Below are 14,519 nucleotides of genomic sequence, written 5' to 3'. Positions count from 1 at the left end.
AGAAGTCAATCACAATTTTGTTCATCACTTGTCTCACTTCTGGCTTTTTACATGCATCCTAATTCGAAGTCCATGAAGATGAACAAGCAAGGATTAGATTTACATATTTCTTGTGATTCAACAAGATTAATGCTGTTTTGGACGCACATAACCTCGGCAAGAATATACCAGCATTGTTTTCCTCACATCCTTCCAGTCGTATAATTAAAGGATCTGAGTACACAAACCTCTAATTGGTGATCATGCTATACAGCTAAAGTGATAAATAGCGTACTTATGAGACGCCTGGATTGTGTTATACTAGTAATTATGACAAGCATATAAGAAAGTGGTTCAACTGAAACGGTTCTTCCAATGCATAGTCCAACTGGAAGGTAATTTCATCATGGCATGATATTGCCATATTATTGCCAGTTCCCATACTGCTGCTGATTGCGAGAACCACCTTGAGGGTAGTTTGGCCCTCGGCTTGGACCGGACGCACCGTATGGGCCACTTTGTGGGTAATTTGGTCCACCAGCTCCATAGCCACTACCACCGCCACCCCGTGGACCACCTGCTCCACCCATCCCACCACCAGGGTAAGGAGGAGGTCCTCTTCCTTGCTGAGGATATGGACCACTTCCATATCCACCACCCTGCCCTCCACCGCGGTTCGGATTGTAGCCTCCGCTTTGATTCCCACCCTGTGGATACCTGTTAGGGCCTCCTGGCCCACGGGGTTTTGCATAGTGATGGCTCGGGCCAGCTGCCACGGGCGGTGCGTTGTGCATGCCCTGGCCGGGCCTGATTTGAGAATGTGGTTGGCCTGGCTGCTGAATTGGAGGCAAACGAGAATGTGGTGGAGGATGCTGAATTTTTTGACGTTTCGCAGCTTCCTCTGCTTGCCTCTGTTGCTGACGTTTCTTCTTGGTCTGGAATTCATGCGATGCCTCATACTTTGGCAAGCTGTGTTAGCAAACAATTGAAAGTTAATTTAAAAAGAAGGCACTAGAAAGAAGTTATGTGGCATTATAGCAAAAATAGCTATCAGATTGTACCTTTTCGGGTCACAGGGCAAGGGATCAGTCCAGAAATACTCTGCATCAAGAGCATCTTTCGCTGATATCCTCTGAACAAGTCAAAAAAGGGTGAAAATATGTTGAAGAATGACAAGCAGATGCTAATGATAAGTGCTGACAATACATGGGGCCGGGAAAAGGAACAAAACCATTCATACAGCTGAACAAGTAACATCTTTTGTCAAAATTCACAACTGTTTAAATGTAGCATACCTGTGATGGATCTAAAGTCAACATCTTCTCTAACAGATCCAGTGCATGCCGATCAAAACTGCAAGTATAGAAGAGTGAGCAGCAGTTGCAAGACCAAAAGCCATATGGTGTAAACACATGTTAAGTATGGCACTCACTGCTTAAAGAACTCTTTAACCCGTCTCTTTATTGGTCGGGAAGGCTTGAAATTGTTGTACCATGGCATTTTTGTGACACCAGGCCAGATTAAATCATCAGGTGTACCACAAAGCTCGAAAATTTTATTCAGCTGCTCTGGCTGCAGGAATAGCATATAATCAAAAGGGAGATACAGTTCTGAATACAAGCATAGCTCATGATGAGTGAAAAATTACTCCACAAGCAAATTGGAAGTGAATGAAGCAAGGGTTCACAAAAAAGGGGAAAAGTTAACGCACATGACGATAAGCGGCATATGTATAATAGGAAAAAACTTAATGCACATGCTGATAAGCCACGCATGTATGTGATACAATGCATCATGAATGTCCGTGATCATGCATCAGATCATTGGACAAACATAGTAGCATGATAGGAGGCACTTATTTATCCAAGTGGAAATTCAATGATGTGAGGCTCAAGAAAACATGTACATGCACAGATCTAATGCAATTGGGAATAACTGAGAAATAAAAAGAGAGAGAGAAAACTAACACATGAATGCAATAAATGCTTTGATTATTTGTTTAATGGTTTGAAAAATATACCTCATTCTTTCCGGGCAATATTGGCTTCCCATTGAGAAGCTCTGCAAAAATACAGCCCACTGACCACATGTCAACAGCTGGACCATACTTTGTGCTTCCGAGTAGCAACTCTGGAGGCCTGCATCCACAATTCGGGAAAACAATAAGAAGCTTGCATAACAAATGTAAATGTAATAACAAACATGTGATCAGAAACAATACCTATACCACAAAGTGATCACACGGTTAGTAAGGTTTCCGTTGTGATCACTCGAGAATGATCTTGCAAGGCCAAAATCAGCAAGCTTCAAGTTACCCTCATTATCTATCAAGAGGTTAGATCCTACAAAGGAAGTATTGAATATTAGCTTGGCAAGGCACAAAGCGAATGAATAAGGAAAAAAAACAGCATTGCTGTGTACAGATAACACCTTTAATATCTCGATGCAGCACTTGATTGACGTGACAATAATGAAGACCTGTAAGCAGCTGCCTCATGTAACACTGGAACAAGACAAGACGGCACACCACAAGATCATTCCGTCAATGATGAAACGTTTTAGCATCTGAAGAAAAGCACTGTGGTTACTTAGATAAGTGGTTATACCTTAATCTGTGGCACAGTAAACCGCATCCCTGGCCTATCTGCAAGCCCAGTCAGGTCATGATCCATATACTCGAAGACCATGTAAATGCTCCCTTTGTACTTGTTACCCTCGACTAATTAAACAACACAACAAATCATGAAACCTTAGGACTACTCTCACTCAACAAAACCAGTGGAACTACAATTGCAAGAATAAAATGAGCCATACTTGGCTTCCCTTGATCGTCTCGCTCCGGTCCTGTGATAATTTCCCCAATCCCATCATCAGCCCAGAGGATAAACCCAGTACGCACACATCAAATTCATTCAATTAACGGTACTAATTGGTAAACCACCTGGGGAGGTGACAATCTCCTTGAGCTTGATAACGTTCTGGTGGTGCAGCTTCTTCAGGATCTTGATCTCGCGTATAGCGGTGATCGGGAACTGCCAACAAAACTCGCATCATCAGAGGCGAAACGAACGAAGAAAACGAAGGCGCGAAGGAAAGTAACTTACGCCTTCGCGCTCGTTGTCCATGCGGATCTTCTTGAGCGCTACGATCTCGTTCGTGTCCGTCTCTTTCGCCATGTACACTTGCCTAGCGGCGGCCATGGAGAGGAGGGAGGCGGATTAGCCGATTGTTAGGCAATTAGAGTAGTCACCAAATCGATTAGGGCGTATAGGGGAGGTGGGGTTTACCCGTAGGTGCCCTCGCCGATCTGCTCGAGCTTCTCGAAGCAGTCGACGCTGCGGGAACCCCATGATGGGGTCTCGTCGAGGTTGAGCTGCCCGGGGGCAGCCACCGCCATGGTCGCCGAGACCACGAGGCAACCCTCGCTCGCGGCGGCGGCGGCGGCGTTGCTTGCTCGGCTCCGCTCGGGTTGGGCTGGGCTCTCGAGCCAAGGGGAGTTGAGGGGAAAGGTAGGGCCGGGAGTATTTACGGGGCTGAACCTCAACTTACTGATTTTTTTTTTTAGCCAAGATGGTCTTTCGATGCTACGGAACTAGGGATGTTAATGTGATCTGATCCTCGATTTTTCATAAGGGATTAAAATAGAAAGATTTTATCATCTACGGAGATATAAATGATATAAATCATATCCTCGTCGGGTCTAACGGGGATAGGTAGGAGGAAGCATTTCTTGTCCCTCTTTCCTCGTAGGGACTCGTTTCGGCTCAGCGGTAGTGGCCAAGACGTGCGCGACCAGCCTAGGTGGGAGTCAGATGCGTGGCCCAGGCGGGCGCTAGCGCGCAACCTAGCCAGGCACGGCCTGGCGCCGTGACATGGTGCGGGTCGGCCTAGTGAGCTGCCTCAATCCAGTGTTGCCTCTGTCTCCGTTCCCCGCACGGGGACGGGGACGGAGAATTTTCCTTCGTGTGAGAGCAGGGATGGAGAGCCATTCCCCGACAGGAAATTCTCCATTGACATCTCTATACGAAACCACTTTTGCCTTTTATCGTTCAAACTGCTACCACTAACTAGGTACTAGAAACTATGCATACATTTTAACAAGACGTTGAAAATTTCATGATGTTCTTTTATAATTTCAGTATAAAAGGCCTCCCCATATTTTTACTTTGAGAGCGAGATGGCAGAGTTTTTTCTTCTTCTTCCTGGCCACCTTCCAAGCCTGAGGGACACCTCAAACCCCACCGCTAACCCTAAATCTTGAATAGAAGCCTAAATTTCAGACGATTGGGATATAGGAAGTGTGCAATTTTAACACGTGACATGGAGGTTCATATGTTGCCTCTTTCTCGTCCGAATATTTTTACGTCGAACCTGAAAGTGACAGTACCTAAATCGGATAACAAGCGCAGTGGTAATATTCATATTCATTCGGGAAAAGAAAAGGTGCGGTCGTAATGCAACAGTAAGGTTCAGGAACTTTAGTACATTGGAACTGCATCTATATTCTCCCCCAACAACCAAGAGACCCAATCGGGCAAAACATGGAAGGAAGCCGATTGGTGAAAAAGAAATGCATTTGAATTGATTTGATCATCCAATCAATCAGAATGCTGCTATCTCGGGTAGACCCATGTCTTCAACGGCCACCGGCGGGAGATGGTGAGCGCCTGATTACCGGAGATGAATTGCCCCCCATTGCCACGCCGGCGTGAGCGACCTCCAGTAACAATGCAGGGGCAACACCTGAAGGCCCGAACGAGCCATAACCGAACTGAAGGTTCCACTCAAAAGCTGATATTTAGGGTATTGCTGAATTTAAATTCAACATTTTAACAAAATTCATGGATGCGCTCGATTACCTCTAGTACGCCACAGGTTGATAGTAGCAATGGTCGCAAAGAATGGCACGATTCGATCCACCTACAAGTCAAAATTTTACTGTGCAAAGCGGTGGACTCACAAGTGACGCACATAACGCACTCCCTGTCAATTGGTTCCATGGTCTGGCAAATTGGCAAAGATCTTCAAGATGGACGGCAAGAATCTTGTAAGGACGGCTGGGCTCAATGGTGCAACATGCGGAGCTTTTACCGTCATTTCCTCTCATGCTGTCGCTGCACTTTTACGCTTCTTGAAACTAGGAGTGCCCGGATGCTCGACTCCCACGATTTTGTCTCTTGTTGAACATACCGCCTCTTGTTCTTTTGTTGCTTCCTGGCGATTTATCGCCTCTGTTTCTTTGGCTATTCCCTGGTTGCCATTTGGACTTTGACTTGAAATTAGTCCTATCGCCTTTGCCGCCTGAAGCTTTGCTTTGTTGGCTTTTAGCAACATGAGAGTTACCTCTCCCTGCACCTTTCTTGAAATGAAAATCCTTTGCTTGCTTCTTTCCGGCCGACCAACTCTTCGATGGTGGTCGACTAGGTGTTTCTTCTTGTCCAGTTTCAGCATTAGAAGCAACACGTTTTCTCCTGCATAATACTAGATTATGTAAGTAATTTGTACAAGATTATAAAAAAAGACTGACCAGGGCTAACCTTTTGACATCATGTTGCGTGTGATCTGGTGCCTCGGACTCAGCACCATCAGCTGGATTATAATTTCCTTTGCGACCCTGCAAATTGTGAGTACCACGAAACTGTGATGATTACATAGAAACAATACAGGGCACAAGGCATGTACAGCTGCTCTATGTCCAAACACATTGAGTCAAGAGATAAGTACAGGGTCTTTATTATTTCAAAGTTGAATTATTCAAATGCATCAGCGTAACGCTGCCACATCTGTGTGGTGTTAAGAAAAGCAAAAGAGCAACTTGGAAAAGGACAACGATATAACCAAACTTCCAGTATGTTCCCAGTTTCTTGCCTTTTACTCTCATAAGGGGAGCTAAAGGACAGATATGGCTCCTTGCTAGACAATTTCTGCCATAGTGGCACACCTACCAGCCAATTTGCCAATCACAAACAATTTGAGGATGATCCAATTTAAGGACCCATTGCACATATCAGGACCTAAGTTCAAACATCTCGAGATTCTGAGATGACAAACTAATAAATAGGTCCTCAGACGAAAATTGAATAAACAACTTATACTCTATAGTGTTAGTATGTCACGATATAATTAACATACATGTAATAATCAATAGTATTAATTTTGACAGATCGCTTACCAGTACTGGCCTCGATCAGTAACATTATGCCTAAGATGCCGCAAACCTTTATAATTTATTGTATGACCAATTAAACATATACTTTACAACTACCTCCATTGGGCTACGAAAACTTTGGTCACACACACAAATCAATTTTGGTCTTCCATGTGAGCAAGTTTGATAATTTTCACTCTTCCATTCGATAAACTAACCCACAAGCAACAAATCAGGGACAACTACGATATAAATGTGACTTGGCCAGATCATTACACCTACAAAATTCACAAAAAAGAAGCCATAACATAGTAGCATGTCCCATGATCCATGTATGAAAACATATAATATGTTATTTCCAAAGCTAAGTGATAACAAATCTCACCTCCTCAACACTTCTAACAAAGGCCTTGTACATTTCAGGTGTAACTAAGTTGATAGCATCAAACCCGCATTTCCTAATCAATATTTCCAATATCAGTACAACCTGAAAATATAACATGACGACATGCCATCTTAGGTAATGAGGTATCCCTGTACAGAACACAATAAAAAATAGAAACTAAACCCTGGAACAATTATACTAACCTTCCCTTTAAAATGGTGCTTTGTAACTGATGAATATGGTAATATCCCACTCATGATATCTGCTTGCAAATTCAGTAGTTTTTCTGATTGCAAAGAGGTTACCAATACCTTAACAAAGCCCAAAGATGCCTAAAACCGCAGATCAGATAATATCAGACCGTGAACAATAGAAAACTTTTGAGATGGACAGAGTCACAGAACTCACTTTAGTTACTTCAATAGCTTTATGTTTCAGCAAAACTAAAACTGATGGTATCAGATTTGGAACTTCCATGCAAAAATTCGCATCATTATATATAAGCAAGGATAGTGCAGCTACTGCTCCACTCACAATGTGAGGCGATGGACTAGAAAGATATCCCATTACCTGAAAAGACAGAAGATAGTCAATAAGCTTCAACAATGGAACTTTTATGTACTAGATGGTCATCTTATGCACTTGCTATATATGAAATTACTTTGCTTATTCACACCATATTTACACAAAGTAAACCAAAATAGTGCTGTGGGTGTGTGCCTTACATATATTACAAGTTTTAGGTCAGTTGATTAGCTACTGTAGTTGCTTCAATGTTATGCTCTTAGGGCTTGAAGTTTTCTCAAGTCATATATAGTTTATCAGATATAAGCTCCATGTCTGGATTCTGCATATCAGAAGCCTTCATAGTTTGGAGTTTTCCTTGAGATTTATTCTTAAACTTAATGCATTAATAAGCATCGATCACTTCATATCACCAACAAATAGAACATGTCCCTAGATTTCTATCTTGAAAAACAAAACACATATTGAGCTGCAATGATTACGAACAGAAAACAAAAAAGGAAACTGTCATCTTCGAATAAGGCAGCATCAAATTTCTAGATCAAATAAAACAAAGGATGATATCTTGAGAATAGAGAAGAGTTTCTTGAGCTAACCATTGTGAACAGTCGTTGAAGATCTGAGTCTGCACTATTTGACTCGGAACTCCTCAAGGCAGTACTAATTGCCAGGAGAACATCGTATGCTAATCTTCTACTTTCTTTCTTAGACTGTAACAGAAAAAAAAAAAGCAGATTTCAATATAATAAAGCATAATGACAGCGGATATAGAAAATTATCCTTGATAGGAAAGGTATATGCTCAGCAGAATATTATCTAATACACAATTCATAATTGATTGACATGTAAGGTAGGAAAACAAACCTTTAGCGTGAGTATTAGATCATTTAGAATCAAGAATGCCTTCTTGCTGGTGCTCTCTTCATTAACCTAGAATAGTAAAACATAAATCAGAGAAACATATATGGACATCATACAAACAGACAGATGAACCCAAACTAAATATAACACAACTAGGCTAAAGAAATTCATGAACACAAGCACAAGGTAAGACACATGCAGTAATATTTCAAGAACAATCATGTTAATGGCTTGATACTGTCTCGGCAGGCACACCCAATTTGGAAGACAATCAAACTACATCATTATGTTATTCTAGTAAAGTAAATCTAACCAAATAAACACTTAAAGATTAAGAATGCAAATCATTATCACTAACCATAGCACTTATGGTGCTTACAGATTTTTTAGCAGTATATTTATAGAATTAATACAGCAATTTCAGAAGTACAAGTACATTCGTTTAACTATACCAATGTCTACTTGTCTACTTTCAAATACATTTCAAGTTGAGCTGAGCATTGCACTAGCATTTGATTAAGGTTCTGAAGAACTGCAGATTTTGAAGAAAAAAGTGAGCAACTTCGGAAATAAACTTGAGTATATTTTTTGATTCCTTACCTGCAATTTAGATGGGATAAACTTAAACTAACACCAAGTAGAATGTAATCTACACGTTACTTAGTACAAATTTACAACATCCCGAGTATTGTAAGAGCCCCTACCTTTTATCATAATTTTTTTTGCAATAATATCAATGGGAAGATAACATTATAAAATAATCTGCAGGCAGAACACCATTCTATTTAACTACAGCAGACAGACAAGCAAGGTGAAAAGGCTTTGGCTTTCCATGAATCCTTGATGGTCCAGATAAAAACCATATAATTTGACAAACAAAGCACCCATGAAAATTTGATAATCCAAGCCCTCCAGAAGGAAAGCTTCAGATACTGCATTGTATTAATGATTAATGGAAAATAAGACCAACAGTCAACCTACCTTAATCATGTGAACCAATAAATACTGGTAGCATAATAATTGGCTTTCTAAAACTGCATTATCCAAATCTGACTTTACTCCATGAAGCAACATCATTATTTCATCCAAACGGGTCAAAGAGTACCCATTGTGTTCCTGAAAGTAAGAAACGGGTGAGACCAGAATAGCGAAAAGAATACTTGTCGAATTGCATACAAGGAACTACTACTGACCTTCAGAATTATGCTTAATGCGATGAGAGCTTTGTTGTCACAGGACCTGCTGCTGTTCTGCGAAGGAAAAGATAAAGTGGATGGAAAATGAATGTCTACTAACAGTTGGGCCTTGGGGTAGCAAAGAAAGAAATAAGTAAACAGTACCAGCAAAGAAGACTTAATAAATCCAAAGAATATATCAAGTAAATCTTCATCAGCAGCTTCAGTCAACGTGGAAATGAGTTCCAATAGAACAGACCTGCACAAGCAAAACTATATCATATGATGTATGACAAGCTTGAGCTAGCAGAAAGTAACCATAAGTGACTGGGTTCCATTAGAGGAGACCTGCATAAGCAAAGCTACAGCTGTATAATGTATAACAAGCCTGAAATGGCAGCATGTGTTCTCTTTCTCTACAGAAAAACCAACCATAGCAAAAAGAACCAATCTTTTAGATGAGTAAACAAAAGTAAACCTTTTATCATTTAGCCCCGTTGCTGCATCAGTAGTCTTTTCATCCTTTCCATCTACCTCATTAGTTTGACATTCTAGACTCTCTGGATCCAGTGGAGCATCTTCTAAATCAAACCTTTTGACTAGTGAAACAAAAAGTTCACTTATGTTTGCGCTACTGGAAAGTGGAGCCAGGCATCTCAAAGCATCCTGGAAAAAGATAGAGATGACCACATCTAATACCACATAATTTTTAGTCTGAAAAGGTATTCTGATAACCACTCAAGATCAACATAAAAAATTGCTTAAGCTCACACAAGAGAAGGTAATGTTCAAAATCACGTTAGTCAATAAATTGATGTTCTGGAACAAAATTAGTGGCTTACAAAACTAGAACTGATCTTTTAAAAAAAGTAAATTGCAATTCCAGTTTTCCACACTGTATACACCAAAAAATGCATGGTTTATAGGTTTTAGAGGGAACTTTGGAAACCCCAATTTATTCAGTAGGCACTTAGCATTTGGCTGTTTAGGATGCTCACTGTTAGGAAGAAACAAGCTTTTGGCACCTTCTCCTTGTGTTTTGTCTATAACAGTCAAAGCTATTTTTGGTAAACTCACACTTAGACTAAATGTTTCCATTGTACCGTACTGGTTTTACATATGTCAACCAAAAAAAATTAGTTGACAGGTTCAAACCTTACTTAACCAATGTGTTTTGCTAAAAGGTAATATGAAGATAGGCTGCATTAACAAATCATGTTTTGCAAAATCTTGAGATCAAATAGGCTCAACAGTCGCTAAAAGCTGCATCAAGTGGTGACGGTGTTAAGCCTTTCTCAAGTTTGTGAAATGCATAACCCCTCTTTTCAGTGAAAAAGTACAAACTATATCTACCACTTAGCATATCACGCATCTACCATGTACAGATCAAGCAAATCACCAAGGTTGACATGATCTAAGATACTTTTTCAGCATGTACGTAAATGAATTAGGTATTTTTCACATACTTTCTCAACATGTAGATGACTGAATTAAGTAGTTTGAAGGCCCAGTCACAAGATAATCAATTAATAAATACAAAGAAATGGGTAGGTGATGCACCTTCAGATAAGCACGCTTTTCCAGTGAGGATTCAAAGAAATAGTCTGCAAAAGTGCAAAGAAGATTTGCAGAATGTGATGCCAGAACTTTCAACGCCTTGCAGGCACCTTCTTTGGAGCACCTCTCCAAACATGAATAGTTGAAATTATTATGTTTCAAGGAGAACAAGGCTGAAAGTTCCATATCGATATCAACATCTTGATCGCTGCTACTTAGTCTTCTAGTTCCATCTACAAGTTGCTGAGAATTTTTTTAAAAAATAACTGAGATAAGGCATGAAACATCTTTATACTTCCAAAGGCAGAAAATCAGAAGAATTTAACAACAAAAAAGCTGAAGTATTTGATAGCTGAACCTGCAGGGCTTTAACAGCAGGTTTGTACAGACACTCATCGCACTTCAACATTTCAACCAGCAACTTGGACAGGGAACTAAAACTGTGATGTACATCAATGGGATAGCGGCAGAAGGCAGGGAGCAAGTTCCATAGTTGATCAGTCCAAGATTGCAAGTCTTTACGTTTCCGTGATTTCTTGACTGAAAATTAAAGAAAAGGATATGAAGTTGTGTTATGTGTGTATTTGAATGAGTTGTCTGTGTTTAGTTACTTACCCCTGTTAGAAGCATTTTGTACAGATTTTGCTAGTGGTACAATATGCTCTAGAAAATGTTGCAGCGGGGCTCCATACATATACTTTTCCAAAATGGGTAGAAGCCAAGTATTTGAGCATGTCAACCTGTCTTCATCAAAAGTTATTGGAATTAATGAAAGGATTTTATCTGGTCCCACAGCAATCACTGCTGCTCCAATGCACTCTTCAACCTGCAGGTGACAGGAGGTGTAAATGAAAACTACAACTTACGAAGCAATGATATATAACTCTATCATGAAAGAAGTGGAGAGATGCTTCTTTATTGAGGGGTATGACAGTAATCAAGAAAACACATATACCAATAAATGAGCTTACATTCTTCAGATGTGATTCTTTGTCTAGTTTCATAGAAAACTGTGACAAGGTAAGTAGAATATCTTTCATAAAGACATAAGAACTCTCCCCTGCAGAAGAATTAAGGCATACAAAAGAGTTAATGAATCAATCAAGTGAATGACATGAAAAGCAGGCCAATAGCATACATGCAAAAAGGACCAGACATCAGCTTAAAAGGGTGTTTCGACCACTTGGGAGAGTCTTTTCAATCTTTGATCTGTCTAAAACGATTAATTTAGGTACTTCCACTAGTCACAGCAAATACATTTTTATTGCACGTTATGTAACCTTTTGTAGTGTGTCAAGTGCTTGTTTGTAATCAACATGCATATTTTGCAATATGTATATGCTCGAATTGCATATGACATAGAAGAAAAGGCACCTGCAGTTTAATGCGACAGTAAATAACATTCAAACACAATGCACCAGATGGTGAGGTTAACTACTCCTAGGAGAGTTCAGATTATCTCTGGAATAGTCCAATTGAAGATAAGGGATGTTGCTGAAACAATTGAAGACATACCAAGTTTGAGAAACAAAACCAAGACTATTGTTAAGATACTGTCCAGAGGATAAGAACATGTCTGAAGTCTGTTATTGATTGATAAACAGATTGATTTCATGACAGCTTGATCGCTCAAACCCTCAACACCACAGTTGGTTAGCTGTGATCCATTAGTGACAAAAACATTTCGGTCGATATAAGAGTCAATACAGTCTTGTAACACTTTTGCTATATCATCAGAACATTTTCTCCCCAGAATTAAGTATCCTGCCAAATTGAGAGTTTAAGAATAGTTTAGGTTGGTAAGCATTGTATTACCGATAAAGAAAAATAAAAAAGGTGTGAAACAGAGCTATTACAAGGTTGCATAAGCAAGAATCACAAAGAAATGAGCACAACTGCACACATGTAATAGATCCAATATTCGCAGGGAATCTAATTAGTTAAGGCATTCAAATGAATATAGCATACAGAACGCAGGAAGATACTCTCTCAAAAGCAACAAAAAAAAATGGGAACTTTGAATTATCAGAAGAAAGCAAAGGGATGATTCCTTCCCATTGAAAGATTCTAGACATTGGAGGAAATTCTGATTATGTCAACTGGAAACTGTAACACTTTTTTCAACCGGATATGTGTATACCCTAATAGAAGCATCAACATATAATTATACAAGGCTGTTGCATGAACATGTAAACATATGCACCTGAAACTGCCTCCAAGGCAACTGGAAGAGCCTCCATCCACAATTTTGGGCGACCAACAAGTTTGTCCAAGCAACTTTTCATTAGGTGCAATGCTGAGACAATAGTATCATCAGGCTTCTTCTCATCATAAGGCAAGTAAGCAACGACCAAGGATACAAGACTCTCCACCTCTGATTCAGCATTCTCAGCCTTCAGATGATCCAACAAGATTCCCAAAAGTTTAAGTACATGCCTCGTAAGTGGGGTAAAACTAGAACTCAATAGCTGATAAGCTTCTGAGAAAACCCTCATCCTTGCCTTCTTCGATAGATATGGAACAAAAACTACCATTGCACCTAGCATATGAGCCGCTTCTGTCTCATTAACCTCAGAAACATCTGAATCCAAATTGATAAGACTTCGCGCTGAAGAAATGTGATTCTCAAACATGCCAATTGCAGCATTGCTAGCTTTCTTCGCACAACCAGACTGTTCCAAGTATGCAAATAGTTTTTCGGCACTCTCCTGCGCACATTTTCGAACCTACAAGGCAGCAAGTGACATCCACATGAGCGAGATTGCTAAATGTCCATTACTAGTTCCTACTACCTTTCTCACCTTGGCCCGCTGGCTCACAGAAGCCGCGAGGAGAGCTTCAAGAGGCGCCGCCACATCACCCCAATCAGATGCAGCGTCGAGATGGAGGGTCAAGTGGCCGAGTGACTTGACCACGGAGCGCACGGTACCGGTGGGGAGCTGGGAGGCATCGGGTGAGGAGAGGAAGGCGGCGAGTGCGGAGGCAGATTCGGAGGCGGCGGCTGGCGCGAGGGAGGAGGGGGAGGATGGGATGTGGGGCAGGAGGATGACGAGAAGAGAAGCGAGGGCGGAGGCGGCGGCGGGGTCGGCGGGGCCAGTGGCTCGGAGAGACGAGACGGCTGCGAGGAGGTAGGATGCGGGGGTAAGCGGGAGGCCGTCGTCGAGGAGGATGGAGCGGATGGCGGCGGCAGAGGCGAGGACGTGGCGGTGCTGCGGGGCGGCGGAGCGGCCGTAGCGCGCGGTGAGAGCTGTGAAGACATCGCCCGAGAAGGATTCGAGAGGGAGCGGGGCCTGGGAGGGCTCGTCGGCGTCAGCCGCCGAGGCTCTCTGCTTCCGCTTCATGGCCGTGGACCCGTGGTCGTGAGAGGCCGCCGGAAAGGGTTTGGGGGTTTTGAGTTGGGGACTTATTTTTGGACCTAGGGTTAGTTTTAGGGTTTTGGGCATGCCATTTGGAGTCGTGAGTTTGAGTACTTGTAGATCGTGGCTAGTTTTATGTGTTAAATTTTATTTATGGTTTGTCGGGTGTTTTGAATTGAGATTAGATTGTACGTAGATTTAAGCTTTTCACTTGTGTGTGTCTACGAGTTACTCGAGTACTACTGTAGCACAAACAGCATAGGTAATACTGTAAAGTTCGTAATAGAAAAACCTAACTCGTTGAGTTCTTGTGTCGCTAGTCTGTTCTCTCACGAATCTCCACCACGTAAGACACCCTCTCCGATGGGCTCCACTATCCACGTCACCCCTTCTGGCCTCGCACTCGCCCTCTTCACCGCCCTCTTCAGCCTCATTGCCTGCACTGCCCACACCGACCTCGCCGTCCGCACCGGCCTCAGCTTCCGTTGCTCCGTGTTGCCATGTAGGCCTCAACGCCTGGTCGTCCACGACTA

At 41.6% G+C, this 14,519-nt stretch overlaps 1 protein-coding gene across 1 annotated transcript; it reads right to left on the bottom strand.

Annotated features, from left to right (window-relative positions):
• Positions 1-79: 79 nt before the first annotated feature.
• Positions 80-14,039, bottom strand: LOC133908329 (uncharacterized). The gene is made up of 30 exons (XM_062350316.1): positions 13,432-14,039; positions 12,834-13,356; positions 12,146-12,394; positions 11,602-11,690; positions 11,246-11,456; positions 10,989-11,170; positions 10,634-10,873; positions 9,552-9,739; positions 9,239-9,332; positions 9,092-9,148; positions 8,880-9,014; positions 7,902-7,967; positions 7,634-7,747; positions 6,921-7,082; positions 6,716-6,844; positions 6,513-6,614; positions 5,517-5,593; positions 5,118-5,450; positions 3,267-3,563; positions 3,084-3,165; positions 2,921-3,011; positions 2,794-2,823; positions 2,586-2,698; positions 2,410-2,482; positions 2,201-2,321; positions 2,000-2,117; positions 1,412-1,551; positions 1,275-1,332; positions 1,041-1,111; positions 80-948 (listed from the first exon to the last, which is right to left on the bottom strand). The coding sequence occupies exons 1-30, from the start codon at positions 13,969-13,971 to the stop codon at positions 405-407; spliced, it is 5,229 nt and encodes a 1,742-aa protein (XP_062206300.1). The 5' UTR covers positions 13,972-14,039; the 3' UTR covers positions 80-404.
• Between the last annotated feature and the right edge of the window lie 480 nt (positions 14,040-14,519).

This window comes from Phragmites australis, chromosome 2, assembly GCF_958298935.1.
Source record: "Phragmites australis chromosome 2, lpPhrAust1.1, whole genome shotgun sequence".
NCBI lineage: Eukaryota > Viridiplantae > Streptophyta > Magnoliopsida > Poales > Poaceae > Phragmites > Phragmites australis.
Note: the sequence above shows the minus strand (reverse complement) of the source record. Positions and strands in the feature narration are given on the sequence as shown.

What these genes read in the sequence shown, in the direction of transcription:
- LOC133908329 (XM_062350316.1), bottom strand. Translation starts at nt 13,971, where the DNA reads ATGAAGCGGAAGCAGAGAGCCTCGGCGGCTGACGCCGACGAGCCCTCC. An exon ending in GGTTTTGTTTCTCAAACTTG is followed by an intron (nt 11,691 to 12,145) that starts GTATGTCTTCAA and finishes ATTCTTCTGCAG; the next exon opens with GGGAGAGTTCTTATGTCTTT. An exon ending in TTCAACGACTGTTCACAATG is followed by an intron (nt 7,083 to 7,633) that starts GTTAGCTCAAGA and finishes CTGTCTTTTCAG; the next exon opens with GTAATGGGATATCTTTCTAG.